Genomic DNA, 26,518 nt, shown 5'->3' with positions numbered 1-26,518 from the left:
TAAGAAGTGAGATGCATCTCTGTGTGGTCCATTTCATTTTAGCTCCACTAATAAAACATACTGGCGACCATAATTATATTCCAGTTAGCAGTAATAGATTCTAGATTTTTCAGGACAGTTTCAAGGAGTCAGTCCTTTTGTTCCCATAAGTAACGTGTATTCAGACAACATGCTTTGAATTTGGTTTGGAAAATATGATCACTGTAATTTATAGCAGCAGTGAGAAGACTGGTAGGAAGCTCCACTTCAGCTTTGCCTATATCACGTGCTGAATTGGGCATTTACAGAAATGGAGAATCATGGTTGGGCTGTGCCGAAATAAATCTGAGCCTGGGGTAGAAAGAGAAAACTGCCTCCTATTGAATGCCTACTATGTATATGTTTGGCACTGTGCTAGGTGCCTTCCCTATTGACAGCTGCTCTGGCTAGAATTCTATCCTGGATCCAACTGCCATTTAAATAATATACCCCCACCCCTCAACAACAACAACAACACAACCAACACATATGCCTCATGGGGCTTAGTTCATTAAGACTCGTCACAGCTGCCACACCCTCTTTAAGAACCTGGCACCATAATTAGGATAATAGAATCTCTGGGTTTGGAAGTATCTTTGAGGTCATCTAGTTAGAAGGGGTGGCAGCTGTTCTCTTTACCATGGAGTTTGAGAATGACAGTGCTCAATTCTCTCAATGGGAGGTGCAAAATATGTCTGGGGCTGTAGTCTCTGCAGGCAATCCCATAAAAGATAAGGCAACGATAAACAAGTGTGAAGCTTGAAATACGTCCTAGGCTGAAAAGGGCAATGGGAAGAAATATGGCTTACTGGAGCCCTTATACAATGTAAAAACAAACAAATACTAAAAACGCCCTGGCAGAGATGTAATGTCAGGCCCTTGGATTCAGGGTAGAGGCCCACAAAAGGGATCCTGATTGACACAGGTTAACCCTGTGTCAAAGAAGAAAGAGTCTCTTCTGTTGGGTTCACCAGCTCTGAAGTACTAGCCATCCTCAAGCCGCTTCTTCTTTGCCCTGTTATGAGAAAGCTGGGAAACTCTCTCCTTTTCCAGGAAAGAGGGTGAGGGACGGGGATTAAGGGGCGTGAACGAGAAAAAGCAGGTAGAGGTACTGAAATGTCTGAGTAGTGGTAAATGCAATCGTCCTGGAAGCAGGGGAAGGTATTTCACGCCCTCTCAAGGTCCCTTCGGTTCAAGGATACCGTCATTCTCCGGCTCTACTAAAGGGGAGGGCCTGCAACGTCCATGCTGCCATGGAAACGCGCCGCCGTGTTCCTTTTTCTTACGTGGGGCAGGGCACTCTGCCGCAGCTACCTATCATCCACGGGATTTCTTGAGTGGCGGGCGGCGGCAGCGAATGGACGATCCGATATTGTGTGACGTAACGGGAAAGGGGGAGTTCGCGGCCGGTGGCGGCGGTGGCGACAGCGGCGACCTAGGGATCGATCTGGAGGGACTTGGGGAGCGTGCAGAGACCTCTAGCTCGAGCGCGAGGGACTCCCGCCGGGATGCCTGGTACTGTTTGGAGAGAAATGGGAGTGCAGTGGGCTCTGAAGGCCTGGATTTCGGGTCTGAAGGGATGGCTGACCGGAGGGGGCGGGGTGGCAAGCATGGCGGCGGTGACGGGGAAGGGGTTGGAGGGCCCTAAGGAGGGGGTGGGGAAACGTTAGCTAAGAAGGCTTGGTGGTCGTGAGGAAAGCTGAAAGGCTGTGGGGCCTCTGGCGAACAGATTTTAGAAAACATTCTTTTGGGGGGAGGTAGAGGCGCCAGAAGGACGTTGGGGGGGGGATGGAAAAAGGGGCGGGGAGAGAAGAGGTTAGGAAGGAGGGGAAAGGGTGTCTACGAGAAGGTGATGAAAAATAGGGAGGGATAGGCAGGCTTATTGTAAATAACGAGGAATGGGGACTTGGTAGGCATGATAGGAAAGTGCTTGCAGCAATTATAAATATAATATTCTAATTGGAGGAGTCCTGAAGTGGTCCCGTTTCCCAGCTCTTGTACTTCCGCCCCATTATTTAGGTTTAGACTGCGTGAGCAAGGCTAGTAGGTTACACGGAACTGATCTTTTGTTATTCCATTCCAGGGGAGCAGATGGACCCTACTGGAAGTCAGTTGGATTCAGATTTCTCTCAGCAAGATACTCCTTGCCTGATAATTGAAGATTCTCAGCCTGAAAGCCAGGTTCTAGAAGATGATTCTGGTTCTCACTTCAGTATGCTATCTCGACACCTTCCTAATCTCCAGACGCTCAAAGAAAATCCTGTGTTGGTGAGTGATACCTTGTTTGAAGAAGATTGAGCAGATTTTTTTTTTAAACCGAAAACCAGCAAACATAAGTATTTAGAAGATCATTATCTTCTCAATAAAGTTGATTGGAAAAATTGTTCACAAATAGGTTTCATTTTGAACTATTTCATATATAATGGGGATATTTTGTATGTGTATTTTCTAGGATGTTGTGTCCAATCCTGAACAAACAGCTGGAGAAGAACGAGGAGACGGTAATAGTGGGATCAATGAACATTTGAAAGAAAACAAGGTTGCAGGTGAGGTGTTTAAAGCTATCTGTCCCCTTTGCATTTTTTGGGTGCTCTTGTTGGTGCTGGGTGGATTTAAACTTTATGTGGTTGTGTCGAATGTATGTAAGGAAGCCTACTGTGGTATCTGCATAGTAGTCACTCAAAAGTTGATGTGCTAGTGTCACTGATTAGATTGGTATTGTCTGTATTCCTGATTTTGTATTAAAGTTTGGTGGTAAATGTCTTTCATGCTAATATCCAGTTATTTTTTTCAGAACCTGTGGATTCTTCTAACTTGGACACATGTGGTTCCATCAGTCAGGTCATTGAGCAGTTACCTCAGCCAAACAGGACAAGCAGGTATACAGTGTTTGAAGGGGTTTATTTAAATGTATTATCAGATTTGTTCTTTTATCTGTACCTGTTGCCTCATCCCAAGGATAAAAGGATTAGTCTCTTTCTTGTGGATCAGGAAGTGGGACTTGAGGGTTGTATTAGATAGTATTGTAATAGTACTGATAGCTGGAAACTGTTTTGTGAAGGTAATAATTTTTATACCTACATTATTCAAATCATGATCTGTCTTGTGCATGTGAAACAAAATAAGCATTCCTCCTAGTAGAAAAAAATTATTAAAAAGTATTTAGGGGCCAGGCATGGTGGCTCATGCCTGTAATCCCAGCGCTTTGAGAGGCCGAGGCGGATGGATCACTTGAGGTCAGGAGTTTGAGACCAGCCTGGCCAACATGGTGAAACCCCATCTCTACTAAAAACAGAAAAATTAGCTGGGCCTGGTGGTGCGTGCCTGTAATCCCAGCTATTCAGGCGGCTGAGGCAGGAGAATTGCTTGAACCTGGGAGGCGGAGGTTGCAGTGAGCTGAGATTGTACCACTGTACTCTATCTAGCCTGAGTGACAGAGTGAGACTCCGTCTCAGAAAAAAAAAAAAAAATTTTTAGGAGTATTATCAGAACTATTAGGCATGTTTTCCATCTATCAACCGAAGTACCCCACCAGTTTTAGATTTAGAATGTTTAATTCTTACCCTAAACAAGATTCAATTTTTACCATGTCTTTTGCATATCTTTATAATACCCATTTTTTGAGTTCATGCTCTGTGTTAGGTCCTGTATTGGACGTTTGGCATATAGTATAATGTTATTTAATCCTATTCTTAAAGCAGCTGTACGATGAAGACATTACATTACTTCCATTGTATAGAGGGGAAAATTGATGGACAAAGAAATTAGATAACTTGCTTTAGAGTACATTGCTAGTAAGTGGCAGAGCTGGCTTTGAACCTGGTCCTAATGACGCTAATGCCTCCTCTTTCATTCTAACTAGTCAGTGCTTCTCAGTCTTCCGCCCCAATATTTCTAAGGTCCAAGGAGAATGTAGAGAACTTCAGGAGTTTTGGGGTGGTAGAAAGGGGAGGTGGTTAGAGAGGAGAATGTTAGCTTGAGATGGTTAAAGACTATTGTTTTTTCTTAAAAAGAAATGGTTTTTGGCTGGGCGCAGTGGCTCACACCTGTAATCCCAGCACTTTAGGAGGCTCAGACAAGAGGATCACTTGAGCCCAGGAGTTTGAGATCAGCCTGGGCAACCTAGTGAGACCCTGTCTCTACAAAAGAAAAAAAAAAAGGACTGGGTGTGGTAGCTTACACCTGTAATCCCAGCACTTCGGGAGGCTGAGGTGGGCGGATCACCTGAGGTCAGGAGTTTGATACCAGTCTGGACAACGTGGTGAAACCTGGTCTCTTAAAAACACAAAAATTAGCGAGGTGTGGTAGCGGGTACCTGTAATACCAGCCACTCAGGAGGCTGCATCAGGAGAATCACTTGAACCTGGGAAGCAGAGGTTGCAGTGAGCCGAAATTGTGCCACTGCGCTCTAGCCTGGGTGACAGAGCGAGACTCTGTCTCAAAATAAAATAAAATAATAAAAAAAAAAAATAGCAGGGCATGGTGGTCCGTGCCTGTAGCCCCAGCTATTCAGGAGGCTGAGATAGAAAGATCACTTGAGCCTGGAAGATTGAGGCTGCAGTCAGCCGTGATTGTGCCGCTGCACTCCAGCCTGGTTGATAGAGTGAGACCCTGTCTCAAAAAGAAAAGCTTTTTTGGAGGTGTGTTTTATTTTACACTCTGTGTTTGTACGTAATTTTTTTTTTCTCACAAATCATCAAGTAAAATAAATGCTTTAGAACAACCTGCAAACCGATGGGCTCATTGTGGCCTGCAGAAGTGTTTTATTTGGCCTACATAGGTGGTAAAATGTTAATATATTTGAATTAATTGACAGAATTTTAGAATGGGGAAATTTCTCATAAAACTTAGACTTCCAGCTTCTGGCATTTCTTGTTTCTGTTGGCAACAGTTGGCTGGAGTTATGAGTAGCAGTCAGCCTCTGCTTAGATGGAGCATTAGTGCTATGATTTGCCATAGTCACTACAATTCATTATTGTACTTGGACACTGAGGCCAGGTGTTCTTTTGTCATTTATCATAGTGCTTGTGCTTTTGTTCTTACACCCAGCTGCTTCACTCATCTATGTTATCTTGCTTTGATTTCTGTGGGCATTTAAGTTTATGGTACCTCTTTAAGAACATGTGCCAGGCTTATCTATGTTTTTGTGGCTCAGCATCCTGGTTTGAGCCAGTGGGGACAGGAAGTATGCACGTCCCTCATTGTGAATGAAGCAATGCTATTTGAGAAGTTTCATGCTACTTCTTTTCATGTTAAATAAATGTGCAGGCACTGTGGCATGTGCTTTAAAGGGGCTTTTGCCATTGTGGAGCTTATAATTTAATAGGAGAGACAGATGTTAAATGAGTCATTACATCAGTAGCTATTCCATTACAACTGTGATCATTGCAAAGAGGAGAAAAAATATATATAACGTAATCAGAAGGATAAGGGGACACCTCTTTGTGGAATACAATCTAAACAATAAATATGAATTTGTTAGGCATAGTTGAAGAGCTGCACATTTCTATGTGCAGTATGCAAGGAGGAGCTGTCCAAACAGAATGAACTGTGTGTGCATAGGCCATGAAGCTGGAAAGAATTTGGAGTTGATTCCAAAAGAATGAAATCTCTTCAAAACACTTTTTTTTTTTTTTTTTTTTTTGAGACAGAGTCCCACTCTTGTTCCCCAGGCTGGAGTGCAGTGGTGTGATCTTGGCTCACTGCAACCTCTGCCTCCCAGGTTCAAGCGATTCTCTTGCCTCAGCCTCCTGAGTAGCTGGGATTACAGGTGTCCACCACCACTGCTGGCTAATGTTTGTATTTTTAGTAGAGATGGGGTTTCCCCATGTTGGCCAGGCTGGTCTTAAACTCTTGACCTCAAGTGATCCACTTGCCTCAGTCTCCCAAAGTGCTGGGATTACAGGTGTGAGCCACCTTGCCTGGCCAAATCCACCAAATTTATTCACATTTCCTGTTTTACTTCTTTTTATGTGTGTGTGTATGTGTGTGTGTATTAAGTTTTACATAGTTTTATCACCTGCGTAGGTTTGTGTCTTCACCACAACAGTCAAGATACAGTTCTAACACCGCAAGGATGTTTATTGTTGCCCTTTTATAGCCACACCTACCTCCGTCTTTTGCACCCAAACCCCTGGCAGCCATTAATCCATTCTTCATGTGTAAAATGTCATTTCAAAATACTATATAAAATGGGATCATACGGTCTGTAACCTTTAGTGATTGGCTTTTTTTTTTTTTGAGACAGGGCCTCACTCTGTTGCTCAGGCTGGAGTGCAGTGGCAAGGTCATGGTTAGTGCAGCCTCCACCTCCTGGGCTCAAGCAATCCTCCCATTTCAGCCTCGCAAGTAGCTGAGACGACAGGCACATGCCACCACACCCAACTAATTTTTTAACTTTTTGTAGAGATGGGGTTTTGCTGTATTGGCCAGGGTGGTCTCCAATGCCTGGGCTCAAGCAATCCTCCCGTCTCATCCTCCCAGAATGCAGGGATTACAGGCATGAGCCACCATGCCCATCCTTGGGATTGGCTTTTTCAATCAGCATAACTTCTGGGGCTCCATCCATGTTTTTGCATGTATCAATAGTTCATTTTTATTGCTGAGTAGTCTTCCATGCCGTGGATGTACCACAGTTTGTTTAACCATTCATCTGTTGAAGGACATCTGCGTTTTTTTTTCTTGTTTTTGACTACTATTGAGAAGCTGTTATAAGCATTTATGAACAGGTTTTTCTTTTCTTTTTTTTTTTTTAAGATGGAGTCTTGCTCTGTCGCCCAGGCTGGAATGCAATCTCAGCTCACTGCAACCTCCACTCCAGGGTTCAAGTGATTCTTCAGCCTCAGCATCCTGAGTAGCTGGGACTACAGCCGTGCACCATCACGCCTGGCTAATTTTTGTATTTTTAGTAGAGGCGGGATTTCACCATGTTGACCAGACTGGTTTTGAACTCCTGACCTCAGGTGATCTGCCTGCCTCGGCCTCCCAAAGTGCTGAGATTATAGGCGTGAGTCACTGTGCCCGGCCATATGTACAGGTTTTTCTGTGAACATAAGTCTTCATTTCTCTAGGATAAATGCCCAGATTTGCAATTGCTGGGTCATGGTAGTTGCATGTTTGTTTTTTTAAGAAACTGCCAAACTTTTCTAGAGTGGCCGTACTGTTTTATAGTCCCACCAGCAATGTATGAGTGATCTAATTTTTTTTCATCCTCACTGGCATTTGGTGTTTTCAGTATTTTTTATTTTAGCCATTACAAGTCTGTAGTGATACCTCATTGTTGTTTCAGTTTGCATTTCCCTAATGGCTAATGATGGTGAGGATTTTTTCATGTGCTTACTTGCTGCCTGTCATTTTCTTCAGGGAAATGTCTGTTCATATCTTTTGTCCATTTTCTAATTGGATTGTCTTTTTACTATTGTGTTTTGAGAGTTCTTTATATATTCTAGATACTAGTCTTTTGTAGAATATGTATTTTGCAAATATTTTCTCCCACTCCATCCTTTCTTTCTCTTCATAGGGTTTTTCACGGAGCAATTTTTAATTTTGGTGAGAGCTGTTAAATATTTTTAACAGAATAATATAAGTCATTTACTTTAAAAAGGGCTTATAGGCCGGGTGCAGTGGCTCAGGCCTATAATTTCAGCACTTTGGGAGGCCAAGGCGGGTGGATCACTTGAGTTCAGGAGTTTGAGACCAGCCTGGGCAGTATGGTGAAACCCCGTCTTTACCAAAAATACAAAAAAATTAGCTGGGCATGGTGGCACACATCTGTGGTTCCAGCTACTCAGGAGGCTGAGGTGGGAGGATCGCTTAAGCCTGGGAAGCAGAGGTTGCAGCGAGCCATGATTGCACCGCTGCACTCTAGCCTGGGTGGCAGAGTGAGACCCTGCCTCAAAAACAAATAAATAAATAATAGTAAAAAGGGCTTATAATGAAAAGCAGAGAGTCCTTCCTCACCCTTGCTCCCTTTTCACAAAGGCAACTCTCTTTAACTGTTTATGGTTTTACTTCTTTGGGAGATTATCTTCCTACCTCTAATACTATTGTAAAACTATAAATGTGTTTTATATGTAAAGTAATACAATTGAGTTCTGATAATGAAAGATGGGGTAACTCAGCAACACCCTCCCAATTTTTGTTTATTTGTTTGTTTTATTTTGAGACCGAGTTTCGCTCTTGTTGCCCAGGCAGGAGTGCAATGGCATGATCTTGGCTCACGGCAACCTCCGCCTCCTGGGTTCAAGCGATTCTCCTGCCTCAGCCTCCCAAGTAGCTGGGATTACAGGCATGTGCCACCATGCCCGGCTAATTTTGTATTTTTAGTGGAGATAGGGTTTCTCCATGTTCGTCAGGCTGGTCTTGAACTCCCGACCTCAGGTGATCCACCCCCCTCAGCCTCCCAAACTGCTGGGATTACAGGCGTGAGGCACCGCAGCGGCCCTCCCAATTTTTTTTTTGTTTGTTTTCACCCTCTCAATTTTTGATGATAATTATTTTAATTCTTCTGGCTCCGTTTACACCTCTAAATAATATATTTAAACCTTTGTTTTCTCTTTCCATCAACTTTAGACAGTGGAGAAAAGTTTAACTAAAGTACTGTTTTTTGTCTGTAATCTGAATTATTTCATGCTTTTTCTGATTTGTCTAATCATTCTACAAATTTTTTTGAGTATTTTCTTTTTTATTTTTTGAAACGGAGTCTTGCTTTGTTGCCCAGGCTGGAGCGCAGTGGCACCACCATCTTGGCTCACTGCAACTTCCACCTCCTGGGTTCAAGTGATCCTTGTCCCTCAGCCTCCTGAGTAGCTGGGATTACAGGCAAGTGCCACCATGCCTGGCTAATTTTTGTATTTTTAGTAGAGACAGGGTTTCACCTTGTTGGCCAGGCTGGTCTTGAACTCCTGACCTCAAGTGATCTGCCCATCTCGGCCTCCCAAAGTACTTTCTTTTTTTTTTTTTTTTTTTGAGACGGAGTCTCGCTCTGTTGCCCAGGCTGGAGTGCAGTGGCACGATCTCGGCCTGGGTTCACGTCATTCTCCTGCCTCAGCCTCCCAAGTAGCTGGGACTACAGGCACCTGCTACCACGCCCGGCTAATTTTTTGTATTTTTAGTGGAGATGGGGTTTCACCATGTTAGCCAGGATGGTCTTGATCTCCTGACCTCGTGATCCGCCCGCCTCAGCCTCCCAAAGTGCTGGGATTACAGGCATGCGCCACCGCACCCGGCCAAAGTACTTTCTATTGAGTATTTTCTGTGTGCCAGGTGTTCTTGGATTTTGGGGATACAAAGTGATCAGAAGAAATAAAAATCCTAGACCTTAATGTAGCTTACATTCTTGTGTAGGGTATAGCAATATATGATAAATAAGTAAAATATGTAGTATGTTAGATGCTGATAAGGGCTGAAGAGATAAATATAGCAGGGAAGGGGAGAGGAAGCAACAAAGTGGTTGCAAGTTTACATAGGGTGTCTAGGGAGTGCTTCATTGATAGGACATGTGATTAAAAATCTAAGTGAGGCCAAGGCAGGAGGATCTCTTGAGCCCAGGAGTTTGAGAGCAGCCTGGACAACATAGTGAGACCCTGTCTCTACAAAAAATACACAGTAAGCCAGGCATGGTAGTGTGCGCCTGTGATCCCAGCTACATGGGAGGCTGAGGTGGGAGGATTGCTTGAGCCTGGGAGGTTGAGACTGCAGTGAGCCATGATTGCTTCACTGCACTCTAGCTTGTGTAACAGAGTGAGACCATATCTTAAAAAAAACAAAAAAAAAACAAGTAAGTATGTATTTGCTGTTATCTGGGATAAGTGCAATCCATGCATGGAGAATGGCAAGTTCAAAGACCCTGAGGCATGAGTGTCCCTGGAATATTTGAGAAATAGCAGGGAGGTTAGTGTGGCTGTAGTGGAGTGACTAAGAGAAGTGAGAGAAGAGGTCAGAGAAGTCAGAAGGGAACCAGATTATGTAAGGCATTGTGAGGAATTTGGCTCTTATTTTTAGTGAGATAGGAAGACATTTAAGGGTTTTGAGCAGGGGAAGGACATGATCTGATTTAGATTTTTAACAGAGTCACTCTGGCTGCTTGATTAAGAATAGACTGAAAGCAGGACAAGGCTAGAGGCAGGAAGACCAACAAGGAAACTATTGACATAATTTAGCAAAATGTGATAGTGGCTGGACCAGGATTGAAGCAGATGAAGAATGGTGAGATTCTGAGTATTTGAAAAGGGGATTCAAAGACAGATCAGATGTGGAGTGTGAGAGACAAGAAGGAAGTAATAATTATTCCAGGTTTGTTTTGCTTCAAGTAGCTGGGACTACAGATGTATGCCACCGTGTCTGGCAGATTCCAAGTTTTTGATTTGAGCAACTAGAGTAATGGAATGACAGTTAAGATAGAGAAGACTGCAGGAGGGGAAGTTCAGTTTTAAACATATGAAACATTGTGCTGTCTTTTCAACAACCAGTTGGATGTGTTGAGGAGGTAATTGGACAAGGAGGCCTGGAGCTCAGAGGGAAAAGTCTAGGCCAGAGATTTAAATTGCAGACTCATAAGCAGATAGGCAGTATTCTAAACCATGAGTCTGGATGAGGTCATTAAGTGGGTGAATGTAGCTAGAAAAGAGGTCCAAGGACTCACGGAGCCTACCAGCATTTAGAGATCAGGGACATGAGGTAAAAACACCAAAAGAAACTAAGAAGAGCTCAAAGTGTGTTGTTTTGTGCTGTCATCCTTCATTGCTTCTTTTCTACCATTTGCAATATTTGCTCTTGAACTTTCTTTCCCTCTGTTTCCCAAGGTCATTTATCTGGTCCTTCCAGTTATATAGATAATGTTCTATTTTGTTTTTGTAAAAATCTTTACTTAGTCTTCTTTCACTTGCTTGGGTCACGGTTCCCAACTTTGCAAATTTATATTTTCACCTCTTTTGTGTTTATTAAAGTTATGCTTAATGCTCTTTTTATGAAATATTAATTGTGTAGAAAGTTGCAAGGAAGCAAAGATGTCATCTGTAATCCTGCCACCCAGAGGCTAATTGCTGTAAACATTTTGGCATCTTTTCTGTCTTTTTTTGTTCATTTGATTTATATGGTTGACATCATGTGGAAAGTAAAAGTGTATGTTTGCTGATGTTTTGCTTAAAAACATGAAAATTTTTCTCATGACAATTAAAACTTAACATATTCCCCAAGTTTTTTATTTTAAAAGTTTAAGCCCACAGAAGAAATGAAAGAGTATACATTTGTTCTGTGTGTGTGTGTGTGTGTGTGTGTGTGTGTGTGTGTGCTGTACTTTTTTGGGGAGGATTAATTGTTTAAAACTAAGTTGCAGACATCAGATTTTTCCTTAATATAATGTCCCCTTAAATACTTCAGCATTCATCCCCTAAGAATAAGTACATTATTCTATATAATCATAGTACCGTTATCACACTTAAAGTAATAATTCCATAATATTTAAGTATACAGTTCAGATTTTCCCAGTTGTCTCAAAGATGTCTTTTGTCTTGTTTTATTGATTGGTTGGTTGATTGCATCTAAGATCCAATTCAGGTTCACATTTTGTATTTGATTGTTTCACACTTTTCTTTTTTTGGAGACAGACTCTTTTTCTGTTGCCCAGGCTGGAGTGCACTGGGGCAGTCCCGGCTTACTGCAACCTCCACCTCCTGGGTTCAAGCGATTCTCCTGCTTCAGCCTCCCAAGTAGCTGGGACTACAGGCACATGCCACCACACTGGTTAAATTTTTTTTTTTTTTTGAGACGGAGTCTCGCCATGTCTCCCAGGCTGGAGTGCAGTAGCGTGATCTTGGCTCACTGCAACCTCCGATTCCCAGGTTCAAGCAATTCTCCTGCCTCAGCCTCCCCAGTAGCTGGGACTACAGGTGCGTGCCACCACGCCTGGCTAATTTTTTGTATTTTTAGTAGAGACAGGGTTTCACCTTGTTGGCCGGGATGGTCTCGATCTCCTGACCTTGTGATCCGCCTGTTTCGGCCTCCCAAAGTGCTGGGATTACAGGCGTGAGCCACCGCGCCCAGCCTAATTTTTGTATTTTTAGTAGAGACGGAGTTGCACCATGTTGGCCGTGCTGGTTTTGAACTCCTAAGCTTAAATGATCCGCCCACTTCGGCCTCCCGAAGTGCTGGGATTACAGGGATAAGCCACTGCGCCTGGCCTTGTTTCAAACATTTTTAACGGTGATATATGTTATTAATAGATTGTGAAATTATTTAATCATTTCCTTAATGCTGAATTTATAGGTTGTTTCTTGTTGTTGTTGTTGTTGTTGTTTTTTGAGGTGGAGTCTCGCTCTGTCGCCCAGGCTGGAGTGCAGTGGCGTGATCTCGGCTCACTGCAAGCTCTGCCTCCCGGGTTCACGCCATTCTACTGCCTCAGCCTCCTGAGTAGCTGGGACTACAGGCACCTGCCACCACGCCCAGCTAATTTTTTTGTATTTTTTAGTAGAGATGGGGTTTCACCATGTTAGCCAGGATGGTCTCGATCTCCTGATCTCGTGATCCGCCCTCCTTGGCCTCCCAAAGTGCTGGGATTACAGGCGTGAGCCACCGTGCCTGGTCGGTGTTAACTTATTTTAAAAATATATGGAGTTTGCTTGTGCCCAGTAGTTCAAGGCTGCAGTAAGCTGTGATTGTGCTACTGCACTTTAGCCTGGGAGACAGACTCTGTCTCTCTTTTTTTTTTTTTTTGAGACAGAGTCTCACTCTGTCACCAGGCTGCAGTGCAGTGGCGCGATCTCGGCTCACTGCAACCTCCGCCTCCTGGGTTCGAGCAATTTTCCTGCCTCAGCCTCCTGAGTAGATGGGACTACAGGCGCATGCCACCACACCCAGCTAATTTTTATATTTTTAGTAGAGACGGGGTTTCACCATGTTAGCTGGGATGGTCTCGATCTCTTGACCCGTGACCTGCCTGCCTCTGCCTCCCAAAGTGCTGGGATTACAGGTGTGAGCCACCGTGCCCGGCCCAGACTCTGTCTCTTAAAAAAAAAAAAAGTAAAAAATAAAAAGTGTGTGTGTGTGTGTGTGTGTGTGTGTGTGTGTATTTATATACATATATAAGCTCCTTACCTGAATTTTGTTTGGACTCTGTGGTTCTATATATGTATTTTAAGATTTTTTACTAAAATACTTCTGTGAACTTTTAAAAAGTTTTTTGAGCCCTTTCTGTGCTCATCCAATGCATATCTTCTCTTGTCACTTGTCAGTAATTCTCCTGAATGCAAGATTTTTCTACCTCTTCTCAAAAATATAAAATTCGAGTATGTTGGTGCCTTATTTTTTCTTTACTTAATTCTGTGTAGGATGTTGAATTGTTAATCTTTTAGGTGCTTTTTGTAGAAAGAAGCACTATAAAGGTGAGGTATTTTACTTTTTCAAGTTTGGCTAAGAGATGGTTGGTATGTGTCGGGGGTCAGAGTGCTCTGATTAAAGTGTCCCAAACTATCTGGGAACACATGATTATATCCTTCTGCTGTGTAGTGTTCTGGGAATGTCAGTGGAATCTGCTCCTGCTGTGGAGGAAGAGAAGGGAGAAGAGTTGGAACAGAAGGAGAAAGAGAAGGAAGAAGATACTTCGGGCAATACTACACATTCCCTTGGTGCTGAAGGTAGCCTTGTGCCTTTTTCAGAATAATAGACTGTTCTAACTTCCCTTTAACATGATTGTGCAGATGTCTAAATTTCTCCTCTTTATTAGGTTGCAGATTTCTCATAATTAAATTGAGAGTCATTAAGAAATTTGCTAGTAATTTAAAATGTTCCACCTGATTTGGTGTTCAGGAATTTGTAGTTCATTGGTTAGCCCCTTTCTGCATGTTGAGTTTTCTTCCTCTTGTATTCATTTGTTTTTCAAATGTTTTTGGAATGTGTACTTTGTGGGGTGTAAGTACAGTCTGAATTGCTGTGACTGTGGGTGTAGTTTATGATGTACCTTTAGAAAGCAGACGTAGTCTCCTTATAAGATTTTATAGTATGAAGTATTTTTACTTTATTACACATTTTCCCCCTTCATCTTTAATGCACTTATTTTATTTTTATTTATTTTTTATTTTTTTGAGATGGAGTCTTGCTCTGTTGCCCAGGTTAGAGTGCAGTGGCGCAATCTGGGCTCACTGCAAGCTCCGCCTCCTGGGTTCAAGCCATTCTTGTGCTTCAGCCTCCCGAGTAGCCAGGATTACAGATGTGCGCCACCACACCTGGCTAATTTTTGTATTTTTAGTAGAGATGGGGTTTCACCATGTTGGCCAGGCTGGTCTTGACCCCCTGACCTCAAGTGATTCACCTACCTTGGCCTCCCAAATGCCGGGATTATAGGTGTGAGCCACCGTGCTCGGCCACATTTATTTTTTATTTTTGAAAAATTTGGGGGGTGCACAGGGCTTTGATGTGAAGGACTTAACGTGACCCTCCTTTGCTGAGGACAGCAGCTTGTACATTGCATAATGTTGTGGGATGATACCTAATTTCTTGGCATTTTGTTCCTAGATACTGCCTCATCACAGTTGGGTTTTGGGGTTCTGGAACTCTCCCAGAGCCAGGATGTTGAGGAAAATACTGTGCCATATGAAGTGGACAAAGAGCAGCTACAATCAGTAACCACCAACTCTGGTTATACCAGGCTGTCTGATGTGGATGCTAATACTGGTATGAAACATGTTTTCTGGCATTTGGAGTTGTTGTGTTTTCTCCCATATTAGAGGTAGTTATTTTTTCCTTGATAAGTTTTGCAGCTATCCAAATTAATATAATCTAAGTAATTTAGTAAGGTTGAAGAGTTTTCTGGTAAATACTTGTCAATTGTTGGTTTGTGGGCTGAGGTTTTAAGTTATTGGTTACTTTCCTTTATAGACTGATGCCTGTATATATTTTAAATTGGACTTCTGTTAAAATGTTTGCTTTTTTAAAAACATCTGGGACTGTATCTAGTATTTTGAAAACTTAATTATCTCCTTCCTGTCATTTTATAAAACTCTTAGCAATTAAGCATGAAGAACAGTCCAACGAAGATATCCCCATAGCAGAACAGTCCAGCAAGGACATCCCTGTGACAGCACAGCCCAGTAAGGATGTACATGTTGTAAAAGAGCAAAATCCACCACCCGCAAGGTAAGCTGAACTTTCTAAAAAGGATTTACGAGTTTTGCTGTAGGATTATACTAATGTCATTTTACCAGATGAAAACATTTTTAGAAATTGTTGATTTTTAATTTATTTTCCCCTTGTACTGGGCATACTTGTGGTCCATTGGAAACGTTGATTATTTATGAAGTCTCAAGAATTGTTTTTTGTCTGTCTGTCTGTCTGTTTGAAACAAAGTCTCACTATGTTGCCCTGGGCTCATGTGATTCTCTGCCCCAGCCTCCCAAGTACTGGGGCCACACTTGACTACTAATCTTATCTTTAGGCATTCTACAAAGACCTTTTTTTGTTGATTAAAAAAAATTTTTTGTTGTAGAAATGGAGTCTCGCTATGTTGCTCAAGCTGGTCTCGAACTCCTGGACTCAAGTAATCCTCCTGCCTCAGCTTCCCAAAGTGCTGGGATTATAGGCGTGAGCCACTCTGCCTAGCCTGCAATGATGTTTTAAGGCTGCTCTAACTATAAGCATGACTCCGTAATCTTTGGTTGCCACTCCTCCTTTGTGATCTTTGTCTACAGAGACACTGCTTGTCTGTAGGAGGTCTTCTTAGCCTCTCTGGTGTTATGAAGAGTAACATGACTATTATATTTGAAAGCCTTCTGTTTCTGTACTTGAGGAGCACCCAGATTGCTTTGGGTTCTTAGGTATCCTGCATCTGGTATTTTATGGTATCGATAGATGTAGGGATTTTCTCAGATTCTTTAGGCTCTTAACTTGGTAGGAATTGGGGAATGTGCCTCTGCTTCATCTCTCGTGATTTTTATAACCAAAGCTTCGTTACCTCTGGCCAGTAAGTGAAGTTTGAATATGGCAGAAGAAAACTGGGATGCTTCCAGTTTGGGATAGGGGATAAATAAACAGTATTGTTTTGTTATTTCCTTCAATGGAAAGAGTGGGGAGAGAGTGTCCTAAGCAAAGTTGAATATCAAGAGAAATTGTCTTTCTAATGTAAAACACTCAGCATAACAGTGACTTTTTAGGCTTTTCTTTTAGATGCTGCCTTCCATCTAGTTATGCTATTCTGTTTACCCTGGGGAGTGGTAGAACAGGTGAACCTCATAAGTCTCTGGAAAGGGGCCAGGGATGAATGTCTTATACATGTTAGTATTGATCTGAAGGAGAGTTGGTTTGGGGTTTGGGTACATCAAATGGAAAAGGTCAGCAGAAGATGTGTGTGGCACTAGTAAGGAGGATAATTCACATCAAATGCTTTCCATGGAATGTCATAGTTTAAACTGTTCTCCTTACTGGCATCATTGGGGTCTGGATCAGAATTCTTTATACAGGTCTAGATAACATTATATGTAACAAAAATTCCCCAAGTTACTCATCAGAATCTTAGAAAGCATGAAGCACAGTATTGACCAGAGTTGAAGACAGGTATTGGCTGTGAGAGAGAGTGAGACAGGTTTTAAAATGGGCTGAGGACTTTTATCACTATAAAGAGTAGTTTATTTCCTTTTTAATATATAATTATGTAAATTAGAGCCACTGGAATTTTTGAAATTATTAAAGAAAAACACACAAAACAGGAAAAGCTTTTTATTTAAAAGCATTTGAACTTAGGAACTTTTTATCCTGGTGATATGAATTTCCTAGGTCAGAGGACATGCCTTTTAGCCCCAAAGCATCTGTTGCTGCTATGGAAGCAAAAGAACAGTTGTCTGCACAAGAACTTACGGAAAGTGGACTGCAGATTCAGAAGTCACCAGAGCCTGAGGTTTTGTCAACTCAGGAAGACTTGTTTGACCAGAGCAATAAAACAGGTACCAAGAGTGATTTGTCGTTACAGCTCTTCTCCAAAGATCTAAACTTTTACTTTAGTTCTGAGGCTACTGGTTAAGTTACAAATCATTTTATAGGTTTGCAGACTTGTTTGTGATATGGAAGGAAAATGTGTTTCTAGTAATTAGTGAGAAGGGCTTTTTGGGAATAATTTCCATTTAATATTTTGACATAATTTTCTCTCTTTTGGAAATGAGATGGTGAAGAATAGTTAATACAGTAAATTTAGTATTATGGATACTAGCCATTTTCTTTTTTTCTTTTTTTTTTTTTTGAGATGGAGTCTCACTCTGTCACCCAGGCTGGAGTGCAGTGGCGCAATCTCGGCTCACTGCAAGCTCCGCCTCCCGGGATCATGCCATTCTCCTGCCTCAGCCTCCCTAGTAGCTGGGACTACAGGCACCCGCCACCATGCTTGGCTAATTTTTTGTATTTTTAGTAGAGATGGGGTTTCACTGTGTTAGCCATGATGGTCTCGATCTCCTGACCTTGTGATCCACCTGCCTTGGCCTCCCACAGTGCTGGGCTTACAGGCATGAGTCACCACACCTGGCTGCCATTTTCTGTTACATGGCTACTATGTCTTCAAATCTTCAATATGATATTAAGCCTAGGTTTTTCATATTCATCTGGGTAACAGTTTACTAACTTAATCTGTTTATTAGTTAATCTGACACAGATAGGAATTTAAAATCTAGCAGAAAGGACATAAAACTTAAAAGGATATAATTTGTTTCACACCTCTTTAACCTCCACCAATCTTTCATTCCACAGCCTCAGAGAGCTAGAAAGCTTGAGTTAATTACCAGCAAAACATATTATGTTGGTTGTAAGGCGGGAAGGGAAGAAGGCTATCTTCCTTTGCTATGCTGTGATACAGGTTGCTGTGCAAGACATTCAGAGGGTCACTGAGGAACCTTTGTTGGTCTCTTACTAAAGTTGTAAGGTTTTATTTAAGAAATTCTTTTACACTGGGATTAATATAGTTGATACTCCATCTATTGCTAAGGGGAAGGGACCAACAAGAGACTCTTCATAGTATAAAACAGTAATGGCTGCTCATAAATCCTTTACTCCTTTGAGCAGGCCCAAATCTTGAAAACTGCTGCATTTATAACATCAGGTGTCATGTGCATTTTTTTGACTTCTCCCATCTGTATCATGGCATGAGCTTGACTTCACCTAAGGTAGACGTTGGAATAAAAGGCTCATTTGCTGTTTTTTAATAGAAGCATCACAAGAAAGAAGAGCAGCTAAGCAGAAGTATAAGGATTCTGGCTTTTATTTATTTATTTATTTTTTTGAGACGGAGTCTCCCTCTGTTGCCCAGGCTGGAGTGCAGTGGTGCAATCTCAGCTCACTGCAACCTCTGCCTAGCAGGTTCAAGTGATGCTCCTGCCTTAGCCTCCCGAGTAGCTGGGATTACAGGCACACACCACCACGCCCAGCTAATTTTTGTATTTTTAGTAGAGATGAGGTTTCACCATGTTGGTCTGGCTAGTCTTGAACTCCTGACCTCAGATGATCCACCCGCCTCAGCCTCCCAAAGTGCTGGGATTACAGGTGTGAGCCACTGCGCCCATCCAGGATTCTGGCTTTTAATCTCCAAGCTTAGATCATGACAGAAAGGACTAAGGAACTCTTCATCAGTTCTTTATTCAAGAAGCCCATTGCGGGGGTGGTTAATGTTCACTCAAGATTTGTGCTATTGTAGTAGTCCATTCGTTGTACTATAATTAGAAAACAATTTCTGCCCTTTTGGAAATATGGAAATATGTTGGAAATATGGATATTACTCTTTGCAGTACTGAATGGTTTTTGGCAGCTCAGTAGTGTCAATCTGAGAAGTGCAACTGGAATTTCTTTTTTTCAGTATCTTCTGATGGTTGCTCTACTCCTTCAAGGGAGGAAGGTGGGTGTTCTTTGGCTTCCACCCCTGCCACCACTCTGCATCTCCTGCAGCTCTCTGGTCAGAGGTCCCTTGTTCAGGAGAGTCTTTCCACGTAAGTAAGCCTAAAATAGCTTATGCCAAGGCAGTATGTGCCTGAGAGTCTTAGGCTAAGGCTGAAAGAGGCTAAACTTGCCTGCTAGTCTAGAATTCTTTTTGAAACCAAATGGTAGAACCTATGCCTTAGAGCTTTGGGGATGAAGAACTGTTGAAGGCAGATAAATCTGTTGTCCCATTTGAAAATTTTATAATAGTAGCCCAAAGGTTTCACTAAGAAAGAAAAGGCGCAGTTATTTAGAAAATGTTACACATCCAAAACAAGCATTCTGCTCCTCTGTTTTACTTGCAATTCTTCTCATTTAATAGCAGAAGGTGGAGAATAAGTTGTTAAGTTGACAGTAGTTGGATTTCTTTATGTTAGGGCAAAGAGGTTCGCTTGTTGTTTTTTTTTTGTTTAGTTTTAGTTTTCTGATGAAAATGTTCATGGTCTGACTATTATTAGGCAAAAAAATGGAATAATTTTTTTTATGTCTGAAATCTGCAAATGAATTTATTTCCTAGCACTGCTCATTTTGCTTTTAAATCATGATGTCCTTGTGTCTGATCATTCACTTTGCCCTTACTCTCTTTTTGAAAAAGTTCTTATTTTACAACAGAAATGTCTGGTGTGGGAAATAGTTATTGAAGTATTTTTGGTTCTTCCACCAGCCTCAGGTTGCTGTTGGGGAAAAGTGCTGATAAGTATTTATCTGAATGCCTTAGATATTTTTTCCTGTTAAAAAGTAAAAGCAAATACAGAAATGCAAAACTGTGGCTATGGTAAAATAACCTGTGATTCTCTCTTTATATAAAGGAATTCTTCAGATCTTGTTGCTCCTTCTCCTGATGCTTTCCGATCTACTCCTTTTATCGTTCCTAGCAGTCCCACAGAGCAAGAAGGGAGACAAGGTGAGCTCTCTTGATCTGTTTGTTGATCTCAGATTAGAAGAGGAGCAACACTTTTTCTGCCTTGCAAAATGTACTACTTCTTTGTACTTTAGAATGCTTGTGACCTACACAATTCGGTAGGACTCATATTTGTCTAACCTTTAGGGATGTGACCTACTGTAAAGTGCTGTCCTCAGTTCTTTGCTTTTCCTTCCTTCCTTTTTTTTTTTTTTTTTTTTTGGTCTAACCCCATTGAGAGGTGACAGCGTGCTGGCAGTCCTCACAGCCCTCGCTCGCTCTCGGCGCCTCCTCTGCCTGGGCTCCCACTTTGGCGGCACTTGAGGAGCCCTTCAGCCCACCGCTGCACTGTGGGATCCCCTTTCTGGGCTGGCCAAGGCTGGAGCCCGCTCCGTCAGCTTGCAGGGAGGCGTGCAGGGAGAGGCGCGAGCAGCAACCGGGGCTGCGCGCGGCGCTTGCAGGCCAGCTGGAGTTCCTGGTGGGTGTGGGCTTGGCGGGTCCTGCACTCGGAGCAGCCGGCCGGCACTGCCGGCCCCCCGGGCAGTGAGGGGCTTAGCACCCAGGCCAGCGGCTGCAGAGGGTGTACTGGGTCCCCCAGCAGTGCTAGCCCACCGGCGCTGCACTTGATTTCTCGCCGGGCCTTACTTAGCTGCCTTCCAGTGGGGCAGGACTCGGGACCTGCAGCCCGCCATGCCTGAGCCTTCCACCCCCTCCGTGGGCTCCTGTGTGGCTGAGCCTCCTTGATGAGCACTGCCCCCTGCTCCATGGCACCTAGTCCCATCGACCACCCAAAGGGCTGAGGAGTGCAGGCGCACGGCACGGGACTGGTAGGCAGCTCCACCTGCAGCCCCGGTGCGAGATCCACTGGGTGAAGCCAGCTGGGCTGCTGAGTCTGGTGGGGATGTGGAGAACCTTTAAGTCTAGCTCAGGGATTGTAAATACACCAATCGGCACTCTGTATCTAGCTCAGGGTTTGTAAACACACCAATCGGCACCCTGTGTCTAGCTCTGAGTTTGTGAATGCACCAATCCACACTCTGTATCTAGCTGCTCTGGTGGGACGTGGAGAACCTTTATGTCTAGCTCAGGGATTGTAAATACACCAATCGGCACTCTGTGTCTAGCTCAAGGTTTGTAAACACACCAATCAGCACCCTGTGTCTAGCTCAGGGTTTGTGAATGTACCAATGGACACTCTGTATCTAGCTACTCTGGTGGGGCCTTGGAGAACCTTTGTGTGGACACTTTGATCTAGCTAATCTGGTGGGGACGTGGAGAACCTTTGTGTCTAGCTCAGGGATTGTAAATGCACCAATCAGCGCCCTGTCAGTACAGACCACTGGCTCTACCAATCAGCAGGATGTGGGTGGGGCTAGGTAAGAGAATAAAAGCAGGCTGCCCAAGCCAGCAGTGGCAACCCGCTCGGGTCTCCTTCCACAGTGTGGAAGCTTTGTTCTTTCACTCTTTGCAATAAATCTTGCTACTGCTCACTCTTTGGGTCCACGCTGCTTTTATGAGCTGTAACACTCACTGCGAGGTCTGCAGCTTCACTCCTAAAGCCAGCGAGACCACGAGCCCACCGGGAGGAACGAACAACTCCAGACGCACTGCCTTAAGAGCTGTAATACTCACCGCGAAGGTCTGCAGCTTCACTCCTGAACCAGCGAGACCACGAACCCACCAGAAGGAAGAAACTCCGAACACATCTGAACATCAGAAGGGACAGACTGGAGACGCGCCACCTTAAGAGCTGTAACACTCACCGTGAGGGTCCGCGGCTTCATTCTTGACGTCAGTGAGACCAAGAACCCACCAATTCTGGACACACCATCCCCCATTCTTTGCTTTTCTAGCACTAATTCTATTGAGATTTCTGTATTGGCTCAATTTTTAAAAAGGCTCTGAAGGAAAAATTTTTGTTTTTAAAGTTGAACTTAAATGAATTAGTATGGGGAAGAACTGGACTTATTAATAATGGCCTACTTGTTTCTAGCAACACGTGAACACATTTCTGGTGAGAAGGAACCAGCAATTGTTTCTTGTGGTCCTTATAGGTTATTTTTGCTATTAAAATAGTTTTAGCATAAGAAAGGTTAAGAGTAGGTGGTAAAAATTTTAACTTCATTCATTTACTCCTTTGACGACTTAGAGATTTTATATTACTTTATTCACAAGAAAGCTTTCCTTTTCACTTACCTAATTTATCTCATTATTTAAGCTTCTTTTGCTCTGACCTAGTCTCCTATCCAGTCATTCAAGATGTTTCTAAGTTCTTATGATTTCTACAAAGCTTTTTCTAATAAATTCTATGATTTTCATCTTTTCACTCTTTCATATACAAGTAATGGTATAATAGTTTTATTTATTGAGCACTTAGTATAGGCAAGGCATTGTTCTAAGGGCATTTCTGTGGTTTTTCTCATTGAATCCTCACAAACATCCTAAGAAGGAGGTGTTATTTTTATCCCCATTTTACAGATGAGGAAATGGAGGCATAGAGAGATTTTGCAACTAATGAGATGTAGAAGCAGAATTTGAACTCAGGCAGCTGCCTCCAGAGCCTGTGCCTTCATCTGTCATGTATATGCCTCCTATTATATCCTTTCTCTGCTCTTGAGTAACATAAAACATAGACATTTAACAGTTTTTCAAATGTAATTTATCAGTGATAGAATTTGATCTTAGGCTTTCTTCTGCTACAAAGTTTGTCTCTGGCTGTTTCTCTTAAAATCAGTTGTAGGTATCCAAATTGACTAATATCAATCTAAGCATAACATGATTAGTGACTGATATCAATCTAAGTATAACATGATTAGGTGAATTAATTCTACAAAAACCCAGGTAATACAAGTGAAGTTTGGTTAATTCTTAAAACAATTTCTTTTATCTTTTATCTGTAGTGTGAACATTGAAAAAATATAAAAATAATTATATTAAATATACTTTCTCAGGCTGGGCACGGTGTCTCACACCTGTAATCCCAATACTTTGGGAGGCCAAGGTGGGCAGATCACCTGAGGTCAGGAGTTTGAGACCAGCCTGGCCACCATGGTGAAACCCCGTCTCTACTAAAAATATAAAAAATTAGCTGGGTGTGGTGGCGGGTGCCTGTAATCCCAGCTACTCAGGAGGCTGAGGCAGGAGAATCACTTGAACCTGGGAGGCGGAGGTTGCAGTGAGCCAAGGTGGCACCACTGCATCGCAGCCTGGATGACAGAGCGAGACCCTGTCTCAAAAAAAAAAAAAAGCTTTCTCCCTGATTGTAAACAGTCAGTATTTATTGTAGAAAGTTTGTTAAGTATATAGGAAATTAATGAAAATAAAAATCACCTGTGATATTACACTCCAGATATAGTTACAACTAGTATATTTGGATATATTTCAGTTTTCAATGCATGAAGTAGTTTTACATAATTGGCATCATGTTGTGTATATGACTCAGTTTTTTTTTTTATGTAACAGTGTATTTTCCCTTGTCAGTTATATTTTAGATTTAATGCATTTGCTTAATATGTACATCAGTGTTTGTGAAACTATATGTGCTTTTTGTATTTATTTGTTTTTTTGCTCTTCTCTTAACCTAAAACCTTTTTTGTATGTAGTGCCTATAACAGCAGGTTTTTAATGTGCTTTGTCATGGCAAGAAAGTTCAAAAGGTGCAACAAAAATACTTAGCACAGCTATGGTAGTATATTAAAGGCCTGTAGCACTGGATCCCAAATTAGGTGTAGACTGGTAAGGTTGAGACTAAGCTAAGCAGCAAAGCTGGGTATTGAGGTTGCAGTTTGGGTAGCTGGTAGCATGAATGTGAATTATGGGGAAAAGGTAAATGTTGTTAGTAGTTTGTGAGTAGTCTAGAGGAAGCCTGGTTGGGGTCAAGTTGTAAGATAGGGGATACAAATGATGAATCAAATACTTAGCTAGCTGGGCTGACTCCAAGCAAGGTCCTGATAGCCTACAGGTGGGTAGTATACTATGGGAAAGCAGTGTTTTGTGTGTTGTGTGTGTGTGTTCCCTCCTAATTTGTGTCAGGATTAGTGTCTTCTCTTTCTTAGTTCTTTGATAAATCAGTGCTGATTGGCATTGATAGATTTTTTTTCTTCATCTGTATTTGTACAGGCATCCATCTCTCTGCAGTTAGCAATTGTTAATGCAAATATAATCAGTTCGTAAATATGAATTATAGATACTGTATTTACCTAAAGTGGTGACAAATTCACTGTCTTTCAAGGCCTGTGGTAGAATATATGATGGTTAAATTAGGTACCAGTAGTTTGGGCTTTTCTACAGGAAATGTGAAAAACTGAGCTATAAAATCAGGAAAGGAGCCAAGTTAATTTAACATTTTTTATGAATGGGTGGGTAGCCCCAGATGCATCCAGTTTTGATCTATACCTAAAAATAGGAGCTTGGACTGCTCCGCCAACCAAAGGAAGTATTGGTAGATTGCTAGGACCCTGTCTACTATTATTCTGTCAGCTTTTCTGAAAAATTACATCACTTTTTTTTAGAGTGAAAATGTCTGTAGTGTAATTGTTCTTAGTGGTTTTGGAACATGAGTAATATTGATGAGTGATATTTCTCAATTTGTTTTTCCTGTTTTAAACCAGATAAGCCAATGGACATGTCAGTGTTATCTGAAGAAGGAGGAGAGCCTTTTCAGAAGAAACTTCAAAGTGGTGAACCAGTGGAGTTAGAAAACCCCCCTCTCCTGCCTGAGTCCACTGTATCACCACAAGCCTCAACACCAATATCTCAGAGCACACCAGTCTTCCCTCCTGGGTCACTTCCTATCCCATCCCAGCCTCAGTTTTCTCATGTGAGTATTGTAAAAAGAGTTGTTTCTCCTAACATATTTTTTTAAAGCAGCATTATTGGGGTATAATTTACATACCATAAAATTCACACGTTTTAAATGTACAATTTTGTGATATTTTAGTAAATTTACAGAGTTGTGAAGCTGTCGTCACAAAGCAGTTTTAGAACAGTTCCAAAGTCACCTAACATCTTGATTTTTTTTATGTTTAAACTTTTTACAATGTCTTTAAACTGTTTGAAAATGTTACTGCAAAATTGCGAAGTGACATAAATCATTATTCTACTTTAACACAACTGTTACTGTAATTTTTGTCTTTCTACATGCTTATGGTTTTTTTAAATAAATTTTTTTGCCTATGACACAGCCTCAGGAGGTCCTGACAATATGTGCCCCCACATGCTTATGTTTTTTAAAAAAGGTGTTTATATAGCACAACTTTTATTTTCTTTTTCCAGTTAATGTTGTGTCGTAATAATTCTCAGTGTTATATTGTCTTCACTTATCCTTTCAAAAGTCGTGTATTATTTCTCTAAGTAGATGTGATCTCAGTACAGGATCATCCTATACTTAGGGTATCAAGATGGTTTTTAGTTTTCCAATGTGTATTTTCTTCTAAAAGCGAGGGAAAACTATTAATTTGTATAATTTTAAATTTAAATATTTAAAGAAATGAAATTCAGGTTTCATACTGAGTTGAAAATCCTTAAATCTAAATGACTATTATATATTCAATCTAAATACCTATTCTTATAAGACCTTAAGTGGGGGAATTATTGTAGTTTTATTGGGAGAACTTATTTTACCCCTTTCAGTTTGCAGGTGTTATAACAAGAGTTTGTATTTAAAAGTAAAATTTGAAAATGAATAGTAATGAACTGTAGATTTAGTGAGGAGGGGACAGTAGGAAGAAAGAAATTGATTTGTTTTCTGGAGTTTTAAAACTTGTTTTGTTAAAGGATTTCATTTTATGCAGTTCATTAGAATTTGGTAGCGTTATTAAAAATGAGGACTCTAGAGTCAGAACTTCCTGGACTCGCTCCTGGCTCTGTCATTACTACCTTTGTGACCAATTGAAATTGAATCTTAGTTTGCTCATCAGTCAAATGATGGGGATATTGATACTGTCTACCTCGTAGGATGTTTATGAAAGGTTGAGTTAATATATATAAAATGCCTAGACTAGTGCCTTGCATTTGGTAAATACTGCATATAAGGGTAGCTGTTGTTGGCAGTGAAAGGGTTAAAAACAAGGTTACCTAGAGGTGAAATGGATGTTCAAACCATACATCATTTTCTTTAGCTTTTTTTTTTTTTTTTTGAGACAGGACCTTGGTCTGTTGCCCAGGCTGGAGTGCAGTGGTGCGACCATGGCTCACTGCAGCCTTGACTTCCCGGTCTCAAGTGATCCTCCCACCTCAGCATCCCAAGTAGCTGGAACTACAGGCACATGGCACCATGCCCAACTAATTTCTTAATTTTTCTTATAGAGACGGGGTATCACTATGTTGCCAGGGCTGTTCTTAAACTCTTGGGCTCAAGCAATCCTCCTGTCTCAGCCTCCCAGTGTGTTGAGATTACAGGTGTGGGCCACCGTACCTGGCCTTCTTTCACTTTTATTTTTCTAAGTTATATGTGAACATAGCTGGGCATGGTGGGGCATGCCTGTAATCTCAGCTGCTCAGGAGATTGAGGTGGGAGGAGCATTTGAACCTAGGAGTTTGAGAACAGCTTGGGCAAAATAGCAAGACCCTGTCTCAAAAAAAAAAAAAAGTTATAAATCTGACCAGGCGTGGTGGCTCATGCCTGTAATCCCAGCACTTTGGGAGGCTGAGGCAGGCGGA

The 26,518-nt window shown here is 41.9% G+C and overlaps 1 protein-coding gene across 6 annotated transcripts in view; it reads left to right on the top strand.

The window, feature by feature from the left end:
- TP53BP1 (tumor protein p53 binding protein 1) overlaps window positions 1–26,518 on the top strand; it is a 103,310-nt gene that overhangs the window by 16,305 nt on the left and 60,487 nt on the right. For 2 of the 6 annotated variants that reach the window (XM_024349178.3, XM_054667474.2), the window contains exons 1-12: window positions 1,303–1,533; window positions 2,102–2,286; window positions 2,471–2,564; window positions 2,813–2,897; window positions 13,522–13,649; window positions 14,527–14,685; window positions 15,018–15,147; window positions 15,497–15,547; window positions 16,780–16,946; window positions 18,839–18,968; window positions 19,767–19,861; window positions 24,469–24,677. In XM_024349178.3, coding sequence (XP_024204946.1) covers window positions 1,527–1,533; window positions 2,102–2,286; window positions 2,471–2,564; window positions 2,813–2,897; window positions 13,522–13,649; window positions 14,527–14,685; window positions 15,018–15,147; window positions 15,497–15,547; window positions 16,780–16,946; window positions 18,839–18,968; window positions 19,767–19,861; window positions 24,469–24,677 — 1,440 coding nt within the window. In that variant the 5' untranslated portion in view covers window positions 1,303–1,526. Of the gene's footprint in view, window positions 1–1,265; window positions 1,534–2,101; window positions 2,287–2,470; window positions 2,565–2,812; window positions 2,898–13,521; window positions 13,650–14,526; window positions 14,686–15,017; window positions 15,148–15,496; window positions 15,548–16,779; window positions 16,947–18,838; window positions 18,969–19,766; window positions 19,862–24,468; window positions 24,678–26,518 lie in introns of those variants that run through there. The other 4 variants (XM_523062.8, XM_063794875.1, XM_054667473.2 and 1 more) reach the window with 3 other exon arrangements.

The sequence above is a fragment of the Pan troglodytes genome, chromosome 16 (genome assembly GCF_028858775.2).
Source record: "Pan troglodytes isolate AG18354 chromosome 16, NHGRI_mPanTro3-v2.0_pri, whole genome shotgun sequence".
NCBI lineage: Eukaryota > Metazoa > Chordata > Mammalia > Primates > Hominidae > Pan > Pan troglodytes.
Note: the sequence above shows the minus strand (reverse complement) of the source record. Positions and strands in the feature narration are given on the sequence as shown.